The sequence below is a fragment of the Prionailurus viverrinus genome, chromosome B3 (genome assembly GCF_022837055.1).
Source record: "Prionailurus viverrinus isolate Anna chromosome B3, UM_Priviv_1.0, whole genome shotgun sequence".
Taxonomy (NCBI): Eukaryota; Metazoa; Chordata; class Mammalia; order Carnivora; family Felidae; genus Prionailurus; species Prionailurus viverrinus.
The window spans coordinates 144181409-144201008 of record NC_062566.1 but is presented as its reverse complement, the minus strand read 5'-3'; the positions used below and the strand labels follow the sequence as shown (position 1 = coordinate 144201008).

Below are 19600 nucleotides of genomic sequence, written 5' to 3'. Positions count from 1 at the left end.
AGAGCCAGATGGCTTCACAAGTGAATTCTACCAGATATTTAAAGAAGAGTGTAAATATTCTATTTAAGTAGAATAGAATATTCTAGTCTTCTCAAACTGTTCCAAATAATAGAATGGAAAGAGAACTTCCAAACTCATTCTATAAGGCCAGTATTATCATGGTTCCAAACCAGATTAAACCCCACTAAAAACGAGACTTACAGGCCACTAGCCCTAATGAGCATGGATGCAACAATTCTCAAGAAAATACTTTCCACACACCAGCATGGAAATACATGAAAAATAAAAAACAAAATTATACAAGTGAAAATGGCACAGAATAAAGTATTTTGGGTTAAACTTCAAAAAGTATGTAAAATACATGTAGAGTGAAAATGACCTATGTTGATGACAGACCTGTAAAAATGCACACAGGACTGCAAATATACCTGTGCTCACTGATTAGAATTATTCATATTTTCACAGCACCATCTACACAAACTAAACTACAAGTGCGTCCCTAACTCTGTCGTTCACTTTTAAAGAATCAAATCTAAGTCTGGAGTGTGATATATATGTCATAGGACATGCAAATAGCGCCCTCACTGTGCTGATAAAACCAGCCCATCGCAGACTCTGCAGCTGGGAGAAGAGCCCCAGGCCCGGGAATCTCAGGTGTTCCCATTCTCTGATCAGGAAAGAACAGACACCTCACCATGGAGTTTGTGCTTGGCTGGGTTTTCCTGGTTGCTCTTTTAAAAGGTAATTCATGGTGAATGGGACACACTGAGTATGTGAGTGGATAAGAGTGAGAAACAGTGGATGTGTGACAGTTTCCTGATGAAGATGTCTTGTGTCTGCAGGTGTCCAGTGTGACGTGCAGCTGGTGGAGTCTGGAGGAGACCTGGTGAAGCCTGGGGGGTCCCTGAGACTCACCTGTGTGGCCTCTGGATTCACCTTCAGTAGCTCTTGGATGAGCTGGGTCCGCCAGGCTCCAGGAAAGGGGCTGCAGTGGGTCGCATATATTAATACTGATGGAAGTAGCACAAGCTACACAGACTCCGTGAAGGGCCGATTCACCATCTCCAGAGACAACGCCAAGAACACGCTTTATCTGCAGATGAACAATCTGAAGACTGAGGACACGGCCACATATTACTGTGCAAGAGACACGGTGAGGGGACCTCACTGGGAGCCTAGACACAAACCTCCCTGCAGGAGGGGATCAAGCACCACCAGGGGGCACACACTATTCACAATTCTGGTTTGTGTTCCCAGGAGCAGGTGCAGATGGGGATTACATGCATGTTTCCTCTCAGGGTCTGGGGCTTCCTGTCCACACAGCAGTTTCCCCAGGGAGCCTCTCTGGACACAGGATTCTGTGTTTACCTATTAACTCACTGAATTAGCAACTGTGTTGTCATAGGAAAACTACCCTAACATGCACATAGACACAGTTGTTTCCACTTTTTCCTCCAGTCCCTGAACATGAGTGAATTACAGATTTCTTGAGGCACAACATCTGAACCTTTATAGGAGTCTCAGATGCACTCCCTGTGCAGCCAGGACCACAAGATCCCACAGTTCCACTTTATCTTCACCCAGCAGTTGTCCCAATCAAACAACCTGAAACTTCCCTCCTGGAACTTGCTACTCAGGACTTTAAATGAGCTACAGCTTTATTCAATTCCTCTAAAGAAGAGATAATTCATCTCCATGTATTAGTCAGGATTCTCCCGAGCAACAGAAACCAAAGAAACTGGTTTACATGACTAAATACATTGATAAGCCCCACATTCCACTCTCACATGCTGGAGACCCAGGAAAACCAGTGGTATAATTCTCATCTGATTCTTAACTAGTGTCTAGTCTCAGAACGTGGAGAGCTGATGATGTAACTCTCAGAACAAGGGCCAGAGGAAACCAAAGTTCCAATTCAAACAGGCACATGGGAAGTAAAACTGAGGGAATCTCTCCTCCCTGTGCATCAGATTTTATTCAGAACCTTAATGGAATGGGTGATGCCCAGGCAGACAGAAACCATGGATAGAAATGCCAGTCTCTTCTGGAACACATCACAGACATCCACAGAAACAGTGGGGAGTCTGGGCACCCATGATGCAGTCAAGATGACACATAAAGGTAATCATGACCAGTCAACCTCCTGTAAATGTGCCTTTCAAAGACTGAAGATTTAGAAGTCCATGCCATCACTGGCATGGAGCCTGGTGGGCATAGCTGTGCTTCTGTGGTGAAGGAGGGCAGAGTTGCATAGGGAGAATTGTGGTCTGAGTATCCCTTGGGAGACTTGGGGAGAGAAAGTTCCCTTCTCAGGGTGCATTTTGTAAAGGGTGCATTGCCTCTCGTGGGGCAGGAGAGCTGAGAGGCACCATTGCACTGCCCTGGTCATTAATATAGGAGCCTCTGCTGAGAGCAGCTAACTGAACGCTGCCTTGTTGTTGTTCCCCACCATGAACTCCAAGCCCCTAGTGTTCATGCAACTGCCCTTCTGGGATAACCAGCTCCAGCCACAGCACAGCGAAACCCTCTTGCAGAGGATCAGTGGGGTCCCTGTCATATTCAGTTCATACAATTTGGAGTTTTCAAACCCAGCTAGAGCTCCTGATATAAACCTAAGAGCCATGTGCCGCCAGGTAGGCCAATGGTTTGGACACAGACAGGGTGAATGCAGGGTTCTGACAGAAGCCTGGGACCCATGAGTATAGACTGTTCTCTCTGTGTGAGGGCTTCCTGAACAGCGGTGGCTGGAAACTCCAACGCAGGGAGTAGAGGGGGAAATGATGTCAATATTTCCTCCCACCAGTCATCATGGACAGAGTTCAGTGAGCAGCACAGCAGCCCCCAGTAGAAGATGAGCCACTGACACCAAGATCCACCACCCTTGCCTTCCTCAGGTGCATCCTTTCTAGGGAAAGAGTGCCTAGAAACCAGACCTGCATTGTGTCCCTTCCTCCAAAGACCACATATACCCCCACAGGCACCAAGTCTACTGACCATATAGTGAGGCATAGCTTCACCTCTAGGGGAAATAGGAATTAGCCTCTTTTAACAGTCAGAACAAACTCACCTAGTTAAAACTCACAACATTGTGGACAATGTCTAAACACTCATCACTGGAGACAAGGAGAAACTGCAGAGGACTTAGCTGAGGGACAGAGCATCCAATACACGACAGCACAGTGCACACAGAATGTGCAACAGATGCTTCCTAAAGTGTCAAGCCCTCAACAGCAATTGAACACTTCTCAATAAAGACGCTACTCTAGAAACAGAAAACATAACAGGATTTTCTAAAACACTTAAGCAAGCGGAGACATAGATATACACCATGATGGAGGAATTCGTCCCAAAAGAAAAAACAATAAAAGGTCATTGCCAGGGATATTATTAAAACACATATAACTGATATGCCTCAAACAGAATTTCTAAAAACTCTCACAAGGAAATAGAATTTTTAAAAACTATCATAAGGATAATAGGTGTGCTTGAGAAAAGCTTAGGAGACATGAGGGAAACCCTTACTGCAGATAGAAAAGACCTAAAACCTAGTCATGCTGAAATTTTAAAAATACTGTAACTAAGATGTGAAACTGATTGTATATAATGACCTCAAGGCAGAAAGAAGCAGATGAATGAGTAAGTGACATAGAAGATAAAATTATGGGGGAAATGATGCAGAAAATAAGAGGAAAATTAAAATATTTCATCACAAACATATACTGAGGGAACTCAGAAACTACATAATGTGTAATAAAATGCTTTTCAAAGGAGTCCGGGAGAAGAGAGGGAGAAAAGAAGAGGTGTTATATGAGTGCATTTCCATGGGAAATTCCCAAAACTGGGGAAGGAAACAGACATACACATCTAGGAGGCATGGAGAACTCCCATTAAAATAAAAAATGGCAGGCCAACACTGAGACATATCATAGTAAAATTGGCGAAATAGACAGAAAAAGACAAACCCTATGAGCACCAAGACGAAAGACGTCCCTAACTAAAGAGGGAAGATAAATGAAATGATTATGGTAGGTGTATCCACAGAAACCTTCAGGCAAGAAAGGAATGACATGATATCCACAACATGCTCAATTGAAAATTATGCATCTAAGAATACTTTATCCAGTAAGACTGTCATTCGGATAAAAGAAGAAGAGATAGAAGTTCCCAGAAAGGTAAAAACCAAAGGAGTTCATGGCCTCTAAACAAGCCCTGTAAGAAATATTGAAGGGGACTCTTTGAGTGGTAAAGGAAGACTAAAAGAAACAAAGATTAGAAATAAGCAGAGAAAGTCTCCAGAAACTGTGACTTCAGAGGTAACACAATGGCACTAAGTTTATATCTATCAATAATCACTGTGAATGTAAAAGGGAAAAATGCTCTAATCAAAAGACATAGGATATCAGAATGGATTAAAAAATACAAGACCTTCTGTACACTGCATACAATAGGCTCATTTTCAACCTAAAGCAACTGCAGATGGAAAGTGAGGGGAGGGAGAACAATTTATCAGGCTAATGGACGTGAAAAGAAAGGTGTAGTATCATACTCATATCACACTGACTAGATTTTAAACCAAAGTCTGTTACAAGAAATGAGGAAGTCAGTGTATCATCATGAAGGGGTCTATACAGCAAAAATATATAAAGCTTTAAATATTTATACACCAATATATAAGTCAATTGATAAGAAACATTAAAAACTTATTGATAATAATACAAGAATAATAATAGAGAACTTTAACACTCCACCTACCGAAATGGACACATTACCTAATCCAACATTAATAAGGAAACAATGGCTTAGAAAGACACACTGGACCAAATGGACTTAACAGATATATTCAGAACATTCCACCCTAAAGCAACAGAATACTCATTCTTTTTGACTGCATATACAACATTCTCCACAACAGATCACATACTATGTCATAAATCAGCTCACTACAAGTTCAAAAAGACTGAGATCATACATGCACATTTTCATACCAAACGCTATGAAACGTGAAGTCAACCACAAGAAAAATTTTGGCAACACCACTAATACCTAAGGTTAAAGAAAATTGTGGTAAAGAATGAACGAGATTTTCAGGAAATTAAAGAAGCAATAAAAAATACATAGATGCAAATTAAAATGAAAACATGCCAGTGCCCCATCTGGATGCAGCAAAAGTGGTTGGCAGAGGGAAATATATAGCAATACAGGACAAACTCAAGAAAGAAGAAAAATCTCAAACAAACAACCACTTCACAACTAAAGAAGCTAGAAAAGAACTGCAAATGAACCCTAAAGCCAGCAGAAGGTAAATGAAAAACATTAGAGCACACAAATGATAAATAAACAAACAAAACATTAGACATGTCATTGAAAATATAAGTTGGTTTTTGGAATCATAAATAAAAATGATAAACCTAAGGCCAGAATTACGAAAAACAAAAGAGAAAGGACTAAGTCAATATAACCACAAATTTAAGACGAGAGATCACAACTAATAGCACAGAAATACAATTAGAAGAAAATATTTTGGAAATTTATATCCCAACAAACTGGTCAATCTGGAAGAACTGGATAAATTCCTACAGTAATGGAAACTACAGTAACTGAAATAGGAAGAAATAGGAAACCTGAACTGACTGAATGAACAAAGCAATTGATCCGTAATCAAAACTCTACTGAAACACAAAAGACCAGGGCCTGAAGGCTTCACAGGTGAATTCTACCTGATATTTAAAGAAGAGTGTAAATAATCTATTTAAGTAGCATAGAATATTCTAGTCTTCTCAAACTATTCCAAATAATAGAAATGGAAAGAAAACTTCCGAACTCATTCTATAAGAACAGTATGACCATGGTTCCAAATCAAATAAAACCCCACTAAAAAGGAGACTTAAAAGCCACTAGCCCTAATTGGCATGGATGCAACAATTATCAAGAAAATAATTGCAACTTGAATCCAAAAATACGTTAAAATTATCATTTACACGATCAGGTGGGATTCATTCCTTGGTTGTAAGGGTGGTTCAAGATTCACAAATGACTCAATGTCATACAACATATCGATAAAATAAAGGATAAAAACTATATGATCCTCTCAATAGATGTAAAAAAGAGCATTTGACAAAGTACAGCAACCTTTCTTAATAAAAACCCTCAACAAGGCATAGACGAAACATAACATCATAAAGACCATATATGAAAACCCCACAGGTACTATCCAGAGTAGGGAAAAAACCTTTTCCTCTACTGTCAGGAACACAAGAGGGATGCCCACTCCCATCATTCTACTTAACATAGCACTGGAAGTCTATCCTCAAAAACAGACAACTAAAAGAAATAAAGGCATTCAAATTGGCAAGAAAGAAGTCAAACGTTCACTCTTCACAATGACATGACACTCTATATAGAAAACCCAAGAATCCACCAAAATATTGCAAGCACTGATACACAAATTCAGCAAAGTAACAAGATACAAAATCAACATGCAAAAATCTATTGCATTTGTATATAGTAATAATGTAGAAACAGAAAGACAAATCCAAAAAAATTCCATCCCTTTACAATTGTACCAAAAATAATATGATAACTAAAGGGTTAAAAGATCTATACTCTGAAAGAAACAAACACGATGAAAGAACTGAGGATGACACAAAGAAATGAAAACACAGTCAATGTTCAGGATTGAAGGAGCAAGTATTGTTGACATGTCTATGCTACACAAAGATACAGGAGACTTTATGATTGCAGGCTTCATCTATATTACAAAGCAGTAGTCATCAAGACAGTATGCTACAAGCACAAAAGAGACACACAGATCAATAGAACAGACTAGTAAGTCCAGATATGGACTCACACATGTATGGTCACCTCATCTTGAATGAAGTAGGAAAGACTATGTAATGGAAAAAAAAAATGACAGTCTTCTCAATGAAGGGTGTTGGGAAAACTGGACCAGAACATGCAGAAGAATGAAACCGAGCCACTTTCTTATACCATACACAAAAATAAATTCAAAATGGGTGAAATACCTAAATGTGAGACAGGAGACCATCAAAATCCTAGAGGAGAACTCAGGCAGCAACTTCTTTGACATCGGACATCGCAACTTCTTATTAGACGTGTCTCAGAAGGCAAAGGAAACAATAGCAAACATTAACAACTGGGGCACATCAAAATAAAAAGCTTCTGCACAACGAAAGAAAGAATCAACTACACTAAAAGGCAACCTACAGAATTGAAAAAGGTATTTGCAAATGATATATCTCATAAAGCCTTACTATCCAAAATCTATAGAGAACATATCAAACTCAGCACCCAAAATACAAACAATCCAGTGAAGAAATGGGCAGAAGACATGACTAGACATTTTTCCAAACAAAGCACCCTGATGGCTAATGAAAAACACTCATCATCACTCAACGTCAGGGAAACACAAATCAAAACTATGAGATAGGACCTCACAACTCTCAGAATGGCTAAAATTAACAACTCAGGAAACAACAGATATTGATGAGGATGAGGAGAAAAGGGAACCCTTTTATACTCTTGGTGGGAATGCAAAGGGGTGTGGCCATTCCAGAAAACACTTTAAATACTTAAAACTGAAACTACCTTGTACTCCAGTAATTGCTCTACTAGGTATTCACCCAAAGGATACAAAAATTCTGACTTGAGGAGGCCCATGCACCCCAATGTTTATAGCAGCATTAACAATGACAGCCAAAGTGAGGAGAGAGACCAAAAGTCCACTGAGTGATGAATGTGCTATATGTATAGATTAGAATATTATTCAGTCATAAAAAAGAATGAAACCTTGCCATTTGCAAAGATGTTGATGCAGTTAGAGGATATCATGCTCAGTGACATAAGGCAGTCAAAGAAAGACAAGCATGATATTATTTCCTTATATGGGGAATTCAAGAAACACAGCAGATGAACATAGGGGAAAGGGAAAAAAGAGCAAGAAAAAATATAAAAGACTCTAAGGTTAGAGAACAAACTGAGGGTTGCTGGAGGACAGGGGTGTAGGGGATGCATTAATGGATGATGGGGATTAAGTAGGCCACGTGTTCTGATGCATACTGGATGTGAATGTAGGTGATGAAACAGTGAATTCTACTACTGAAATTAATATCACACAGTATGTAATCTAATAAAAATTTAAACACAAACTTAAAAAGTTAGAAAAGTGGAAAAAAAGGAAGGGAGAAACATTGTCACAAATTGTCGTGAACATGGAATCTAAGGTAGTGAGTCTAACTTCTTGCATTTACTCATTTTATCCCTAACTGCTAGTGGACATTAATTAACACACTCATGACTTTTACAGTGGTTCCAGGTGGGCTGGAATTCAAACCACAGCTGCCCTTCCCAACTCCACTGTGCCGACACCCCATGGGCAGCTTGTCCAGACACCTGCACAAGAACCCAGGTTGGACCACAGCAGTGACCCTCATATGCAGAACTGGAAAGTGTGGAGAGATGACCATTCCTGCCAGGCTACAGGTTTCCTCCTGCGACTTTGCTGGCTCCGCTCCCTTATATTCCTCTCCCTTCTCTTTGAAAAGAAGCATGTCGGGGCGCCTGGGTGGCGCAGTCGGTTAAGCGGCGGACTTCAGCCAGGTCACGATCTCTCAGTCCGTGAGTTCGAACCCCGCGTCAGGCTGTGGGCGGATGGCTCAGAGCCTGGAGTCTGTTTCCAATTCTGTGTCTCCCTCTCTCTCTCTGCCCCTCCCCCGTTCATGCTCTGTCTCTCTCTGTCCCCAAAAAATAAGTAAACGTTAAAAAAAATTAAAAAAAAAAAGAAAAGAAGCATGTCCCCTGTTTCTGGTGCATGAAAGTGAGGGGCTATGTGTTCTATAAATGTTCAATATGACAGATCACTTACATGGGGACAAATAAAAACCATATGGTGCAGCCTGTCTCATGGGCTCCTATCACCCAAACTGGCAGAGTACAAATAAACCTAAATATGCATTTAGTAAAACACTATACAGCACGTTGCAAAAGCATTAGGAGATGAGAAGCCTGGAATAATTCCAAAAATGCTGTATGAGCTCCCCTTGGAAGGAAGAAGAAATATTATACTCCCAAACATGCAAAACAAAAAGTAATTTCAGGAAATGATAAAACTGTTTCAGTGTGTTCTATTCATGAAGTGTCTGACAGTGACAATGCACAGAATGAATTGTCAGTGTTTCGCATAGAATTGTGAAGGAAACATCTTGAGTCACGAACTTGCTTGTGGGCACAGAGCTCAATGGCTCCTGACACATAAAGAAACCCCAAAACTTGGAAAGGTTAACGTGTTATTTGGCCCCGGAGCACATCAATCAAATCTGATGAACAATCTGGCCAAAAAGACACACACAGCATCTCTTGTGAAACTTGAGTTAAATTTCAGCATGAGACCAGAATTTCCATATATTATGAAAAAAAATGCCATGAAAATGAGTTACTACACTCTATAGACTTAAAAACAAACAACAGAGACCAGAGACCAGTTAGGGAACAAATCAGCATTGAGAGAAACCAGAAAAAAAAAAATTTAGTTATATTGTAAATCAAGAAATTAGTCGGGTGCCTGCGTGGCTCAGTCAGTTAAGCATCTGACTTAAGCTCAGTTCACAGTCTCACGGTTCATGGGTTTGAGCCCCGTGTCAGTTCCTATGCTTACAGCTTGGAGCCTAGAGCCTGCTTCAGATTGTGTCTCCCTCTCTCTGCCTCTCGCCCACTTGCACTCTCTCTCTCTCTCTCTGTCTCAAGAATAAAAATTAAAAAAAAAATTATCAGTCACAAGCAATCAACCATTATTAAAACCAAAATTATACCTAAGAGCCAAAGGCCCATAAAAAGAAATAGTATAAATGGGCTTTGTGAAAATCAAATAATTTTTTCTGAACACATGACAATCAATAGCAGTAAGACAAGTTACAGAGGAAGAGATAATATTCACAAATTGCATAACCACCAAGGACCTGCATCCTGAATATGCTAAGAATCCCCAACAGTCAATAGGAAGAAAGGAAACAACCCTCTATAAAACAAGCACAGCCTTGCGTACTAAACATCCCATCTTAGAGGTTGTAGATACATTAGGTAAGGACAGGAAAAGACTCTTCACACCATCGACTGTCAAGGAAATTCAAATCAGGAATGCAATAGATGCCCTATGCACTCATCCTGAGGGCTCAGGTATGAAGGGAACACTGGCAACACCATCCAGGTGAGCATCCAGCACACGTGCAGCCTCAAACACTGCAGGTAGGAATGAAAAACGAACACCAACTCTGGAAAACCATTGGCTGTTGCTTATGAAATTATACATGGCTGACTTAACATGTAACCTGGAAATACCACTCACGTGTGTCTGCTCCAGAGTGAAATCCCATGCTCACAAAATAAATGGTGTGTAAATATTTATAGCATCTTAGTGTTAGAAGGTAAGAATAAGGCAAAAGTATTTCTAAATAAAAAGTAATAGAAGTTGCGGCAAGATGGCGGCTTAGGAGGACGCTGGGCTCACCGCACGTCCTGCTGATCACTTAGATTCCATCTACACCTGCCTAAATAACCCAGAAAACCGCCAGAGGATTAGCAGAACGGAGTCGCTGGAGCCAAACACAGACGAGAGGCCCACGGAAGAGGGTAGGAAGGGCGGCAGGCGGTGCGCGCTCCACGGACTGGCGGGAGGGAGCCGGGGCGGAGGGGCGGCTCGCAGGCCAAGCAGAGCCCCCCGAGTCTGGCTTGCAAAAGTGGAGGGGCCTGACTGTGTTCCCACAACAAGCGCGACTTAGCGTCTGGGAGGTCATAAGTTAACAGCTCTGCTCGGAAAGCGGGAAGGCTGGAGGACAACCAGAGGGAGAGCTGCTGAGCCCCCTGACAACAGAGCTCAGTTTGGTGGGGAACAAAGGCGCTCACCAGCGCCATCTCCCCCGCCCATCCCCCAGCCGAAATCCCAAAGGGAACCGGTTCCTGCCAGGGAACTTGCTCGCTCCGCATAAACACCCAACTCTGCGCTTCTGCGGAGCCAAACCTCCTGAAGCGGATCTGACTCCCTCCCGCTGCCACAGGGCCCCTCCTGAAGTGGATCACCTAAGGAGAAGCTATCTAAGCCTGCCCCTCCTGCCCCCGAGCACCTTGCCTACCCACCCCAGCTAATACGCCAGATCCCCAGCATCACAAGCCTGGCAGGGTGCAAGTAGCCCAGACGAGCCACACCACCCCACAGTGAATCCCACCCCTAGGAGAGGGGAAGAGAAGGCACACACCAGTCTGACTGTGGCCCCAGCGGTGGGCTGGGGGCAGACATCAGGTCCGATTGTGGCCCTGCCCACCAACTCCAGTTATACACCACAGCACAGGGGAAGTGCCCTGCAGGTCCTCACCACGCCAGGGACTATCCAAAATGACCAAGCGGAAGAATTCCCCTCAGAAGAATCTCCAGGAAATAACAACAGCTAATGAGCTGATCAAAAAGGACTTAAATAACATAACAGAAAGTGAATTTAGAATAATAGTCATAAAATTACTCGCTGGGCTTGAAAACAGTATACAGGACAGCAGAGAATCTCTTGCTACAGAGGTCAAGGGACTAAGGAACAGTCACGAGGAGCTGAAAAACGCTTGAAAACGAAATGCATAATAAAATGGAAACCACCACAGCTCGGCTTGAAGAGGCAGAGGAGAGAATAGGTGAACTAGAAGATAAAGTTATGGAAAAAGAGGATGCTGAGAAAAAGAGAGATAAAAAAATCCAGGAGTATGAGGGGAAAAGTAGAGAACTAAGTGATACACTAAAAAGAAATAATATACGCATAATTGGTATCCCAGAGGAGGAAGAGAGAGGGAAAGGGGCTGAAGGGGTACTTGAAGAAATAATAGCTGAGAACTTCCCTGAACTGGGGAAGGAAAAAGGCATTGAAATCCAAGAGGCACAGAGAACTCCCTTCAGACGTAACTTGAATCGATCTTCTGCACGACATATCATAGTGAAACTGGCAAAATACAAGGATAAAGAGAAAATTCTGAAAGCAGCGAGGGGTAAACGTGCCCTCACATATAAAGGGAGACCTATAAGACTCGTGACTGATCTCTCTTTTGAAACTTGAAAGGCCAGAAAGAATTGGCACGAGATTTTCAGGGTGCTAGACAGAAAAAATATGCAGCCAAGAATCCTTTATCCAGCAAGTCTGTCATTTAGAATAGAAGGAGAGATAAAGGTCTTCCCAAACAAACAAAAACTGAAGGAATTTGTCACCACTAAACCAGCCCTACAAGAGATCCTAAGGGGGACCCTGTGAGACAAAGTCCCAGAGATATCACTACAAGCATAAAACATACAGACATCACAATGACTCTAAACCCGTATCATTCTATAATAACACTGAATGTAAATGGATTAAATGCGCCAACCAAAAGACATAGGGTATCAGAATGGATAAAAAAACAAGACCCATCTATTTGCTGTCTACAAGAGACTCATTTTAGACCTGAGGACACCTTTAGATTGAGAGTGAGGGGATGGAGAACTATTTATCATGCGACTGGAAGCCAAAAGAAAGCTGGAGTAGCCATACTTATATCAGACAAACTAGACTTTAAATTAAAGGCTGTAACAAGAGATGAAGAAGGACATTATATAATAGTTACAGGGTCTATCCATCAGGAAGAGCTAACAATTATAAATGTCTATGCACCGAATACCGGAGCCCGCCCCCAAATATATAAAACAATTACTCATAAACACAAGCAACCTTATTGATAAGAATGTGGTAATTGCAGGGGACTTTAATACACCACTCACAGAAATGGATAGATCATCTAGACACACGGTCAATAAAGAAACAAGGGCCCTGAATGAGACATTGGATAAGATGGACTTGACAGATATATTTAGAACTCTGCATCCCAAAGCAACAGAATATACTTTCTTCTCGAGTGCACATGGAACATTCTCCAAGATAGATCATATACTGGGTCACAAAACAGCCCTTCATAAGTTTACAAGAATTGAAATTATACCATGCTTACTTTCAGACCACAATGCTATGAAGCTTGAAATCAACCACAGAAAAAAGTCTGGAAAACCTCCAAAAGCATTGAGGTTAAAGAACACCCTACTAACGATTGAGTGGGTCAACCAGACAATTAGAGAAGAAATTAAAACATATATGGAAACAAACGAAAATGAAAATACAACAATCCAAACGCTTTGGGACGCAGCAAAGGCAGTCCTGAGAGGAAAATACATTGCAATCCAGGCCTATCTCAAGAAACAAGAAAAATCCCAAATACAAAATCTAACAGCACACCTAAAGGAACTAGAAGCAGAACAGCAAAGGCAGCCTAAGCCCAGCAGAAGAAGAGAAATAATAAAGATCAGAGCAGAAATAAACAATATAGAAACTAAAAAAACTGTAGAGCAGATCAACGAAACCAAGAGTTGTTTTTTTGAAAAAATAAACAAAATTGACAAACCTCTAGCCAGGCTTCTCAAAAAGAAAAGGGAGATGACCCAAATAGATAAAATCATGAATGAAACTGGAATTATTACAACCAATACCTCAGAGATACAAACAATTATCAGGGAATACTATGAAAAATTATATGCCAACAAATTGGACAACCTGGAAGAAATGGACAAATTCCTGAACACCCACACTCTTCCAAAACTCAATCAGGAGGAAATAGAAAGCTTGAACAGACCCATAACCAGCGAAGAAATTGAATCGGTTATCAAAAATCTCCCAACAAATAAGAGTCCAGGACCAGATGGCTTCCCAGGGGAGTTCTACCAGACGTTTAAAGCAGAGATAATACCTAACCTTCTCAAGCTACTCCAAGAAATAGAAAGGGAAGGAAAACTTCCAGACTCATTCTATGAAGCCAGTATTACTTTGATTCCTAAACCAGACAGAGACCCAGTAAAAAAAGAGAACTACAGGCCAATATCCCTGATGAATATGGATGCAAAAATTCTCAATAAGATACTAGCAAATCGAATTCAACAGCATATAAAAAGAATTATTCACCATGATCAAGTGGGATTCATTCCTGGGATGCAGGGCTGGTTCAACATTCGCAAATCAATCAACGTGATACATCACATTAACAAAAAAAAAAGAGAAGAACCATATGATCCTGTCAATCGATGCAGAAAAGGCCTTCGACAAAATCCAGCACCCTTTCTTAATAAAAACCCTTGAGAAAGTTGGGATAGAAGGAACATACTTAAGGATCATAAAAGCCATTTATGAAAAGCCCACAGCTAACATCATCCTCAACGGGGAAAAACTGAGAGCTTTTTCCCTGAGATCAGGAACACGACAAGGATGCCCACTCTCACCGCTGCTGTTTAACATAGTGCTGGAAGTTCTAGCATCAGCAATCAGACAACAAAAGGAAATCAAAGGCATCAAAATTGGCAAAGATGAAGTCAAGCTTTCGCTTTTTGCAGATGACATGATATTATACATGGAAAATCCGATAGACTCCACCAAAAGTCTGCTAGAACTGATACAGGAATTCAGCAAAGTTGCAGGATACAAAATCAATGTACAGAAATCAGTTGCATTCTTATACACTAACAATGAAGCAACAGAAAGACAAATAAAGAAACTGATCCCATTCACAATTGCACCAAGAAGCATAAAATATCTAGGAATAAATCTAACCAAAGATGTAAAGGATCTGTATGCTGAAAACTATAGAAAGCTTATGAAGGAAATTGAAGAAGATTTAAAGAAATGGAAAGACATTCCCTGCTCATGGATTGGAAGAGTAAATATTGTCAAAATGTCAATACTACCCAAAGCTATCTACACATTCAATGCAATCCCAATCAAAATTGCACCAGCATTCTTCTCGAAACTAGAACAAGCCATCCTAAAATTCATATGGAACCACAAAAGGCCCCGAATAGCCAAAGGAATTTTGAAGAAGAAGACCAAAGCAGGAGGCATCACAATCCCAGACTTTAGCCTCTACTACAAAGCTGTCATCATCAAGACAGCATGGTATTGGCACAAAAACAGACTCACAGACCAATGGAATAGAATAGAAACCCCAGAACGAGACCCACAAACGTATGGCCAACTCATCTTTGACAAAGCAGGAAAGAACATCCAATGGAAAAAAGACAGCCTCTTTAACAAATGGTGCTGGGAGAACTGGACAGCAACATGCAGAAGGTTGAAACTAGACCACTTTCTCACACCATTCACAAAAATAAACTCAAAATGGATAAAGGACCTAAATGTGAGACAGGAAACCATCAAAACCTTAGAGGAGAAAGCAGGAAAAGACCTCTCTGACCTCAGCCATAGCAATCTCTTCCTCGACACATCCCCAAAGGCAAGGGAATTAAAAGCAAAAGTGAATTACTGGGACCTTATGAAGATAAAAAGCTTCTGCACAGCAAAGGAAACAACCAACAAAACTAAAAGGCAACCAACGGAATGGGAAAAGATATTCGCAAATGACATATCGGACAAAGGGCTAGTATCCAAAATCTATAAAGAGCTCACCAAACTCCACACCCGAAAAACAAATAACCCAGTGAAGAAATGGGCAGAAAAAATGAATAGACACTACTCTAAAGAAGACATCCAGATGGCCAACAGGCACATGAAAAGATGTTCAGCGTCGCTCCTTATCAGGGAAATACAAATCAAAACCACACTCAGGTATCACCTCACGCCAGTCAGAGTGGCCAAAATGAACAAATCAGGAGACTATAGATGCTGGAGAGGATGTGGAGAAACGGGAACCCTCTTGCACTGTTGGTGGGAATGCAAATTGGTGCAGCCGCTCTGGAAAGCAGTGTGGAGGTTCCTCAAAAAATTAAAAATAGACCTACCCTATGACCCAGCAATAGCACTGCTAGGAATTTATCCAAGGGATACAGGAGCACTGATGCATAGGGCCACTTGTACCCCAATGTTCATAGCAGCACTCTCAACAATAGCCAAATTATGGAAAGAGCCTAAATGTCCATCAACTGATGAATGGATAAAGAAATTGTGCTTTATATACACAATGGAATATTACGTGGCAATGAGAAAAAATGAAATATGGCCTTTTGTAGCAACGTGGATGGAACTGGAGAGTGTGATGCTAAGTGAAATAAGACATACAGAGAAAGACAGATACCATATGGTTTCACTCTTATGTGGATCCTGAGAAAATGAACAGGAACCCATGGGGGAGGGGAAGGAAAAAAAAAAAGAGGTTAGAATGGTAGAGAGCCAAAGCATAAGAGACTGTTAAAAACTGAGAACAAACTCAGGGTTGATGGGGGGTGGGAGGGAGTAGAGGGTGGGTGATGGGTATTGAGGAGGGCACCTTTTGGGATGAGCACTGGGTGTTGTATGGAAACCAATTTGTCAATAAATTTCATTAAAAAAATACATCAAAAAAAAAGTAAATAAAACATTAAAAAATTTTTTAAATAAATTAAAAACAAAACAAAACAAAAAAAAGTAATAAACCACGTATGAAACTTCCATCAGTGGGATGCTTTGCCACAGAAATGTGACGCTATTGATGCAGAATTGAAACTAGGAGAACCTCAAAGACATACTATGAGGGAAGGGAAGTCGTCTCAAAGACTACAGAGGTGGTATGGCCTGGGACATTAACACAGCCAGCCCAGAGTGACAGTGTTTGGCTGGGTTTCTTTATCTCTTTCTGCCCAACACTCACATGATAAGTTCCTCTGCCTCATGTTGAATGCTGTCCTGTGCTCAACAATGCTCTCATGTTTCAACTCTCCACAGACTAAAACCTACAATCTCGGACTCCTCTGAATGGAGAGTTGTTGAGGCCATAATCTGACATGTGTTCTGACAGCAGCTGTTCCCTCCACTGTCCCTGGCTCTGGCTCTCTACTGCAGGTGAGGAGGAGTAGGTTAGGAATACTCCACTGAAACCATCTGTCTCCTGCACCTGACACTCCCAAAACATGAGGCCCAGAACTTCCTCACCCTCATCTGTAAATGAAGTCAGTTGTACCGGAACAGATCTGCACCTTGGTTTAGTGGATTGCTCCAGCTCCCCCCTGTCCTGGGCAAAACTCTGCAGCTGCAGGTGGGGACAAAATAAGGGCCCAGTTTAGGGGTGCGTGGCAGCTGCACTTCTTTGAGGCTTGCTTGTCCTCGTGGCATGATACCCCTGCCTTACAAGTCAGGTCTGGGGCGACCAGGCTCCCAGCATCCCTAGTGGACTGTGCCCAGGGCAGAGTTTCCATCCTGGGAGTGGGGCTGCAAACAATGAGTGAGTCCCACATCTCAGTGGCACCTGCTGATGCTTGGACTCAACAGCAAACATCTTAGGGTCACTGACATCCTGTCCCTCTGGGAAAGAGTCCTCTGAACAGGAGCTGGTCACCAGGAACCCTGGTATTGGTTGCAACAGTCTGGAGGGGAGGTTGCAGCCAGGCTCAGTGGCACAAGCCTATAGTCCCAGCTCCTTTCACTGGAGTTTCCATTTGCTGAGCTGGGGTGGGGAAGGAAAGGCGCATGCCTTAGCTCAAATTCTAGCTTTTCCGTCTGTCAGTATATTTTCTGGAATAAATGTTTCTTCATGGGCTGTATGCCAACAAGGCCATTTGCAGACACTGTAAATACATCATTTGAGATTTTATTCATATTCCACATAGTAAACATTCAGTGTAGTATTACTTTCAGGTGTAAAATATAGTGATTCAACATTTCCATACAACACCCAGTGCTCATTATGAGTGCAGCACTGCCACCCCATCACCTACTTCCCCAAACCTCCTCCCACCTTCCCTCTGGTAACCATAAGTTTGTTTTGTATAAGTAAGAATCTGTTTTGTTGTGTTTATATGTTCCATGGGTTAAGCCTAAGACTCTTGATTTGGGTTCATGTCTTGATTTCATGGATCCTGAGATCAAGCCCCATTTTGGTTTCTGCACTGACAGCAAAGAGACTGCTTGAGATTCTCCTTCCCGCTTCCTCTGCTCCTCCCCCCATTATATCTCAACATAAATTTTAAAAAATTGAAAAAAGTTTATTTCTTGGTGTAGCTCTTCTCTCTTATTTGTCCCGTTTCCCTTTTGAAGTTTCTTAAATTCTACATATGAATGAAATCATATATTTGTCTTTCTCTCACTTGTTTCAGTTAGCATAATACTCTCTAGCTCCATCCATATCATTACAAATAGCAAATGTCATTCCTTTCAGGGCTGAGAAACATTCCAGTGTATGAGTGTGTGTGTGTGTGTGTGTGTGTGTGTGTGTGTGTGTGTGAAGATATACCACATATACTTTATCCATTTATGAGTCAATGTTTACTTGGACTGTTTCCATAGCTGGGCTGTTTTTGATAGGGCTGCTATAAACATACAGTTACAATCCCCTTTAAATTAGTATTTTTGTATCCTTTGGGTAAATACCTAGTAGTTCAATTGATCAATCATAAGGTAGTTATATTTTTAGCATTTTGAGGAATTCCCATGCTGTTTTTCAGACAAGCTGCACCAGTTTCCATTCCCACAAGCAGTGCAAAAGTGTTCTTCTTTCTCTGTATCCTCACAAACACCTGTTGTTCCTTGTGTAGTTGAGTTTAGTCATTCTGACAGGAGTGAGTTGATATTTCATTGTAGTTTTGATTTATATTCCCCGATGATGAGTGATGTTGAGCATCTTTTCATGTGTTTATTGGCCATCTGTATGTTGCATTTTGGGAAGTCTACTCATGCCTTCTGCTCATTTTTTAAATAGGATCTTTCAGTTTTGGAGTTGAATTTCATACTATATACAGAAAAACTGAAAAACTCTGCAAAAAAAAAGCCCACTAGAATTGATACAATAAACCAGTAAAGCTGCAGCATACAAAATCAACATACAGAAATTTGTGCATTTCGATACAACAATAATGAAGCAGGAGAAAGAGAAGTCAAGGAATTTATCCCATTTACAATTACACCAAAAACCATAAGATACCTAGAAATAACCCTCACTAAAGAGTTACAAGAGCTTGCTCTGAAAAACCTGGGACATTTATGGTACAAATTGAAAAAGACACAAAGAAATGGAACAATATTCCATGCACATGGATTAAAAGAAAAAACATTGTTAAAATGTTGATACTACCCAAAGCAATCTAGACATTCAATGCAAATAATTCAATGCAAATATCCCTGTCAAATAATACAAGCATTCCTTACAGAGCTAAAACAAATAATTCTAAAATTATCATGGAACCACAAAAGACCCTGAACACCCAAAGCGATCCTGAAAAAAGAAAAAAAATGGAGGCATCACAATTCTGGATTTCAAGCTATATTACAATGCTGTAGTCATCAAGTCAGTATGGTCCTGGCACAAAAAGAGACACATAGATTAATGGGACAGAGTAGAAAACCCATAAATGGACACATAACAATATGGTCAACTAATCTTTGACAAAACAGGAAACAGTATCAAATGGAAAAATGACAGTCCCTTCAACAAATGGTGTTGGGAACCTGGACAGCAACAGGAAACTCTAATGTAACTTGACCACTTTCTTACAATATACACAAAAACGAATTCAAAATGGATTAAAGACCTAAATGTGAGGCAGGAAACCATCAAAATC

General features: G+C 41.0%; 1 gene segment (V, D, J or C); it reads left to right on the top strand.

Moving 5' to 3' along the window:
• Positions 1-587: 587 nt before the first annotated feature.
• Positions 588-8461, top strand: LOC125168501 (immunoglobulin heavy variable 3-74-like). The segment is given in 3 exon segments: positions 588-741; positions 843-1153; positions 8426-8461. Coding segments are annotated over 3 exon segments (375 nt in total).
• Positions 8462-19600: the final 11139 nt, after the last annotated feature.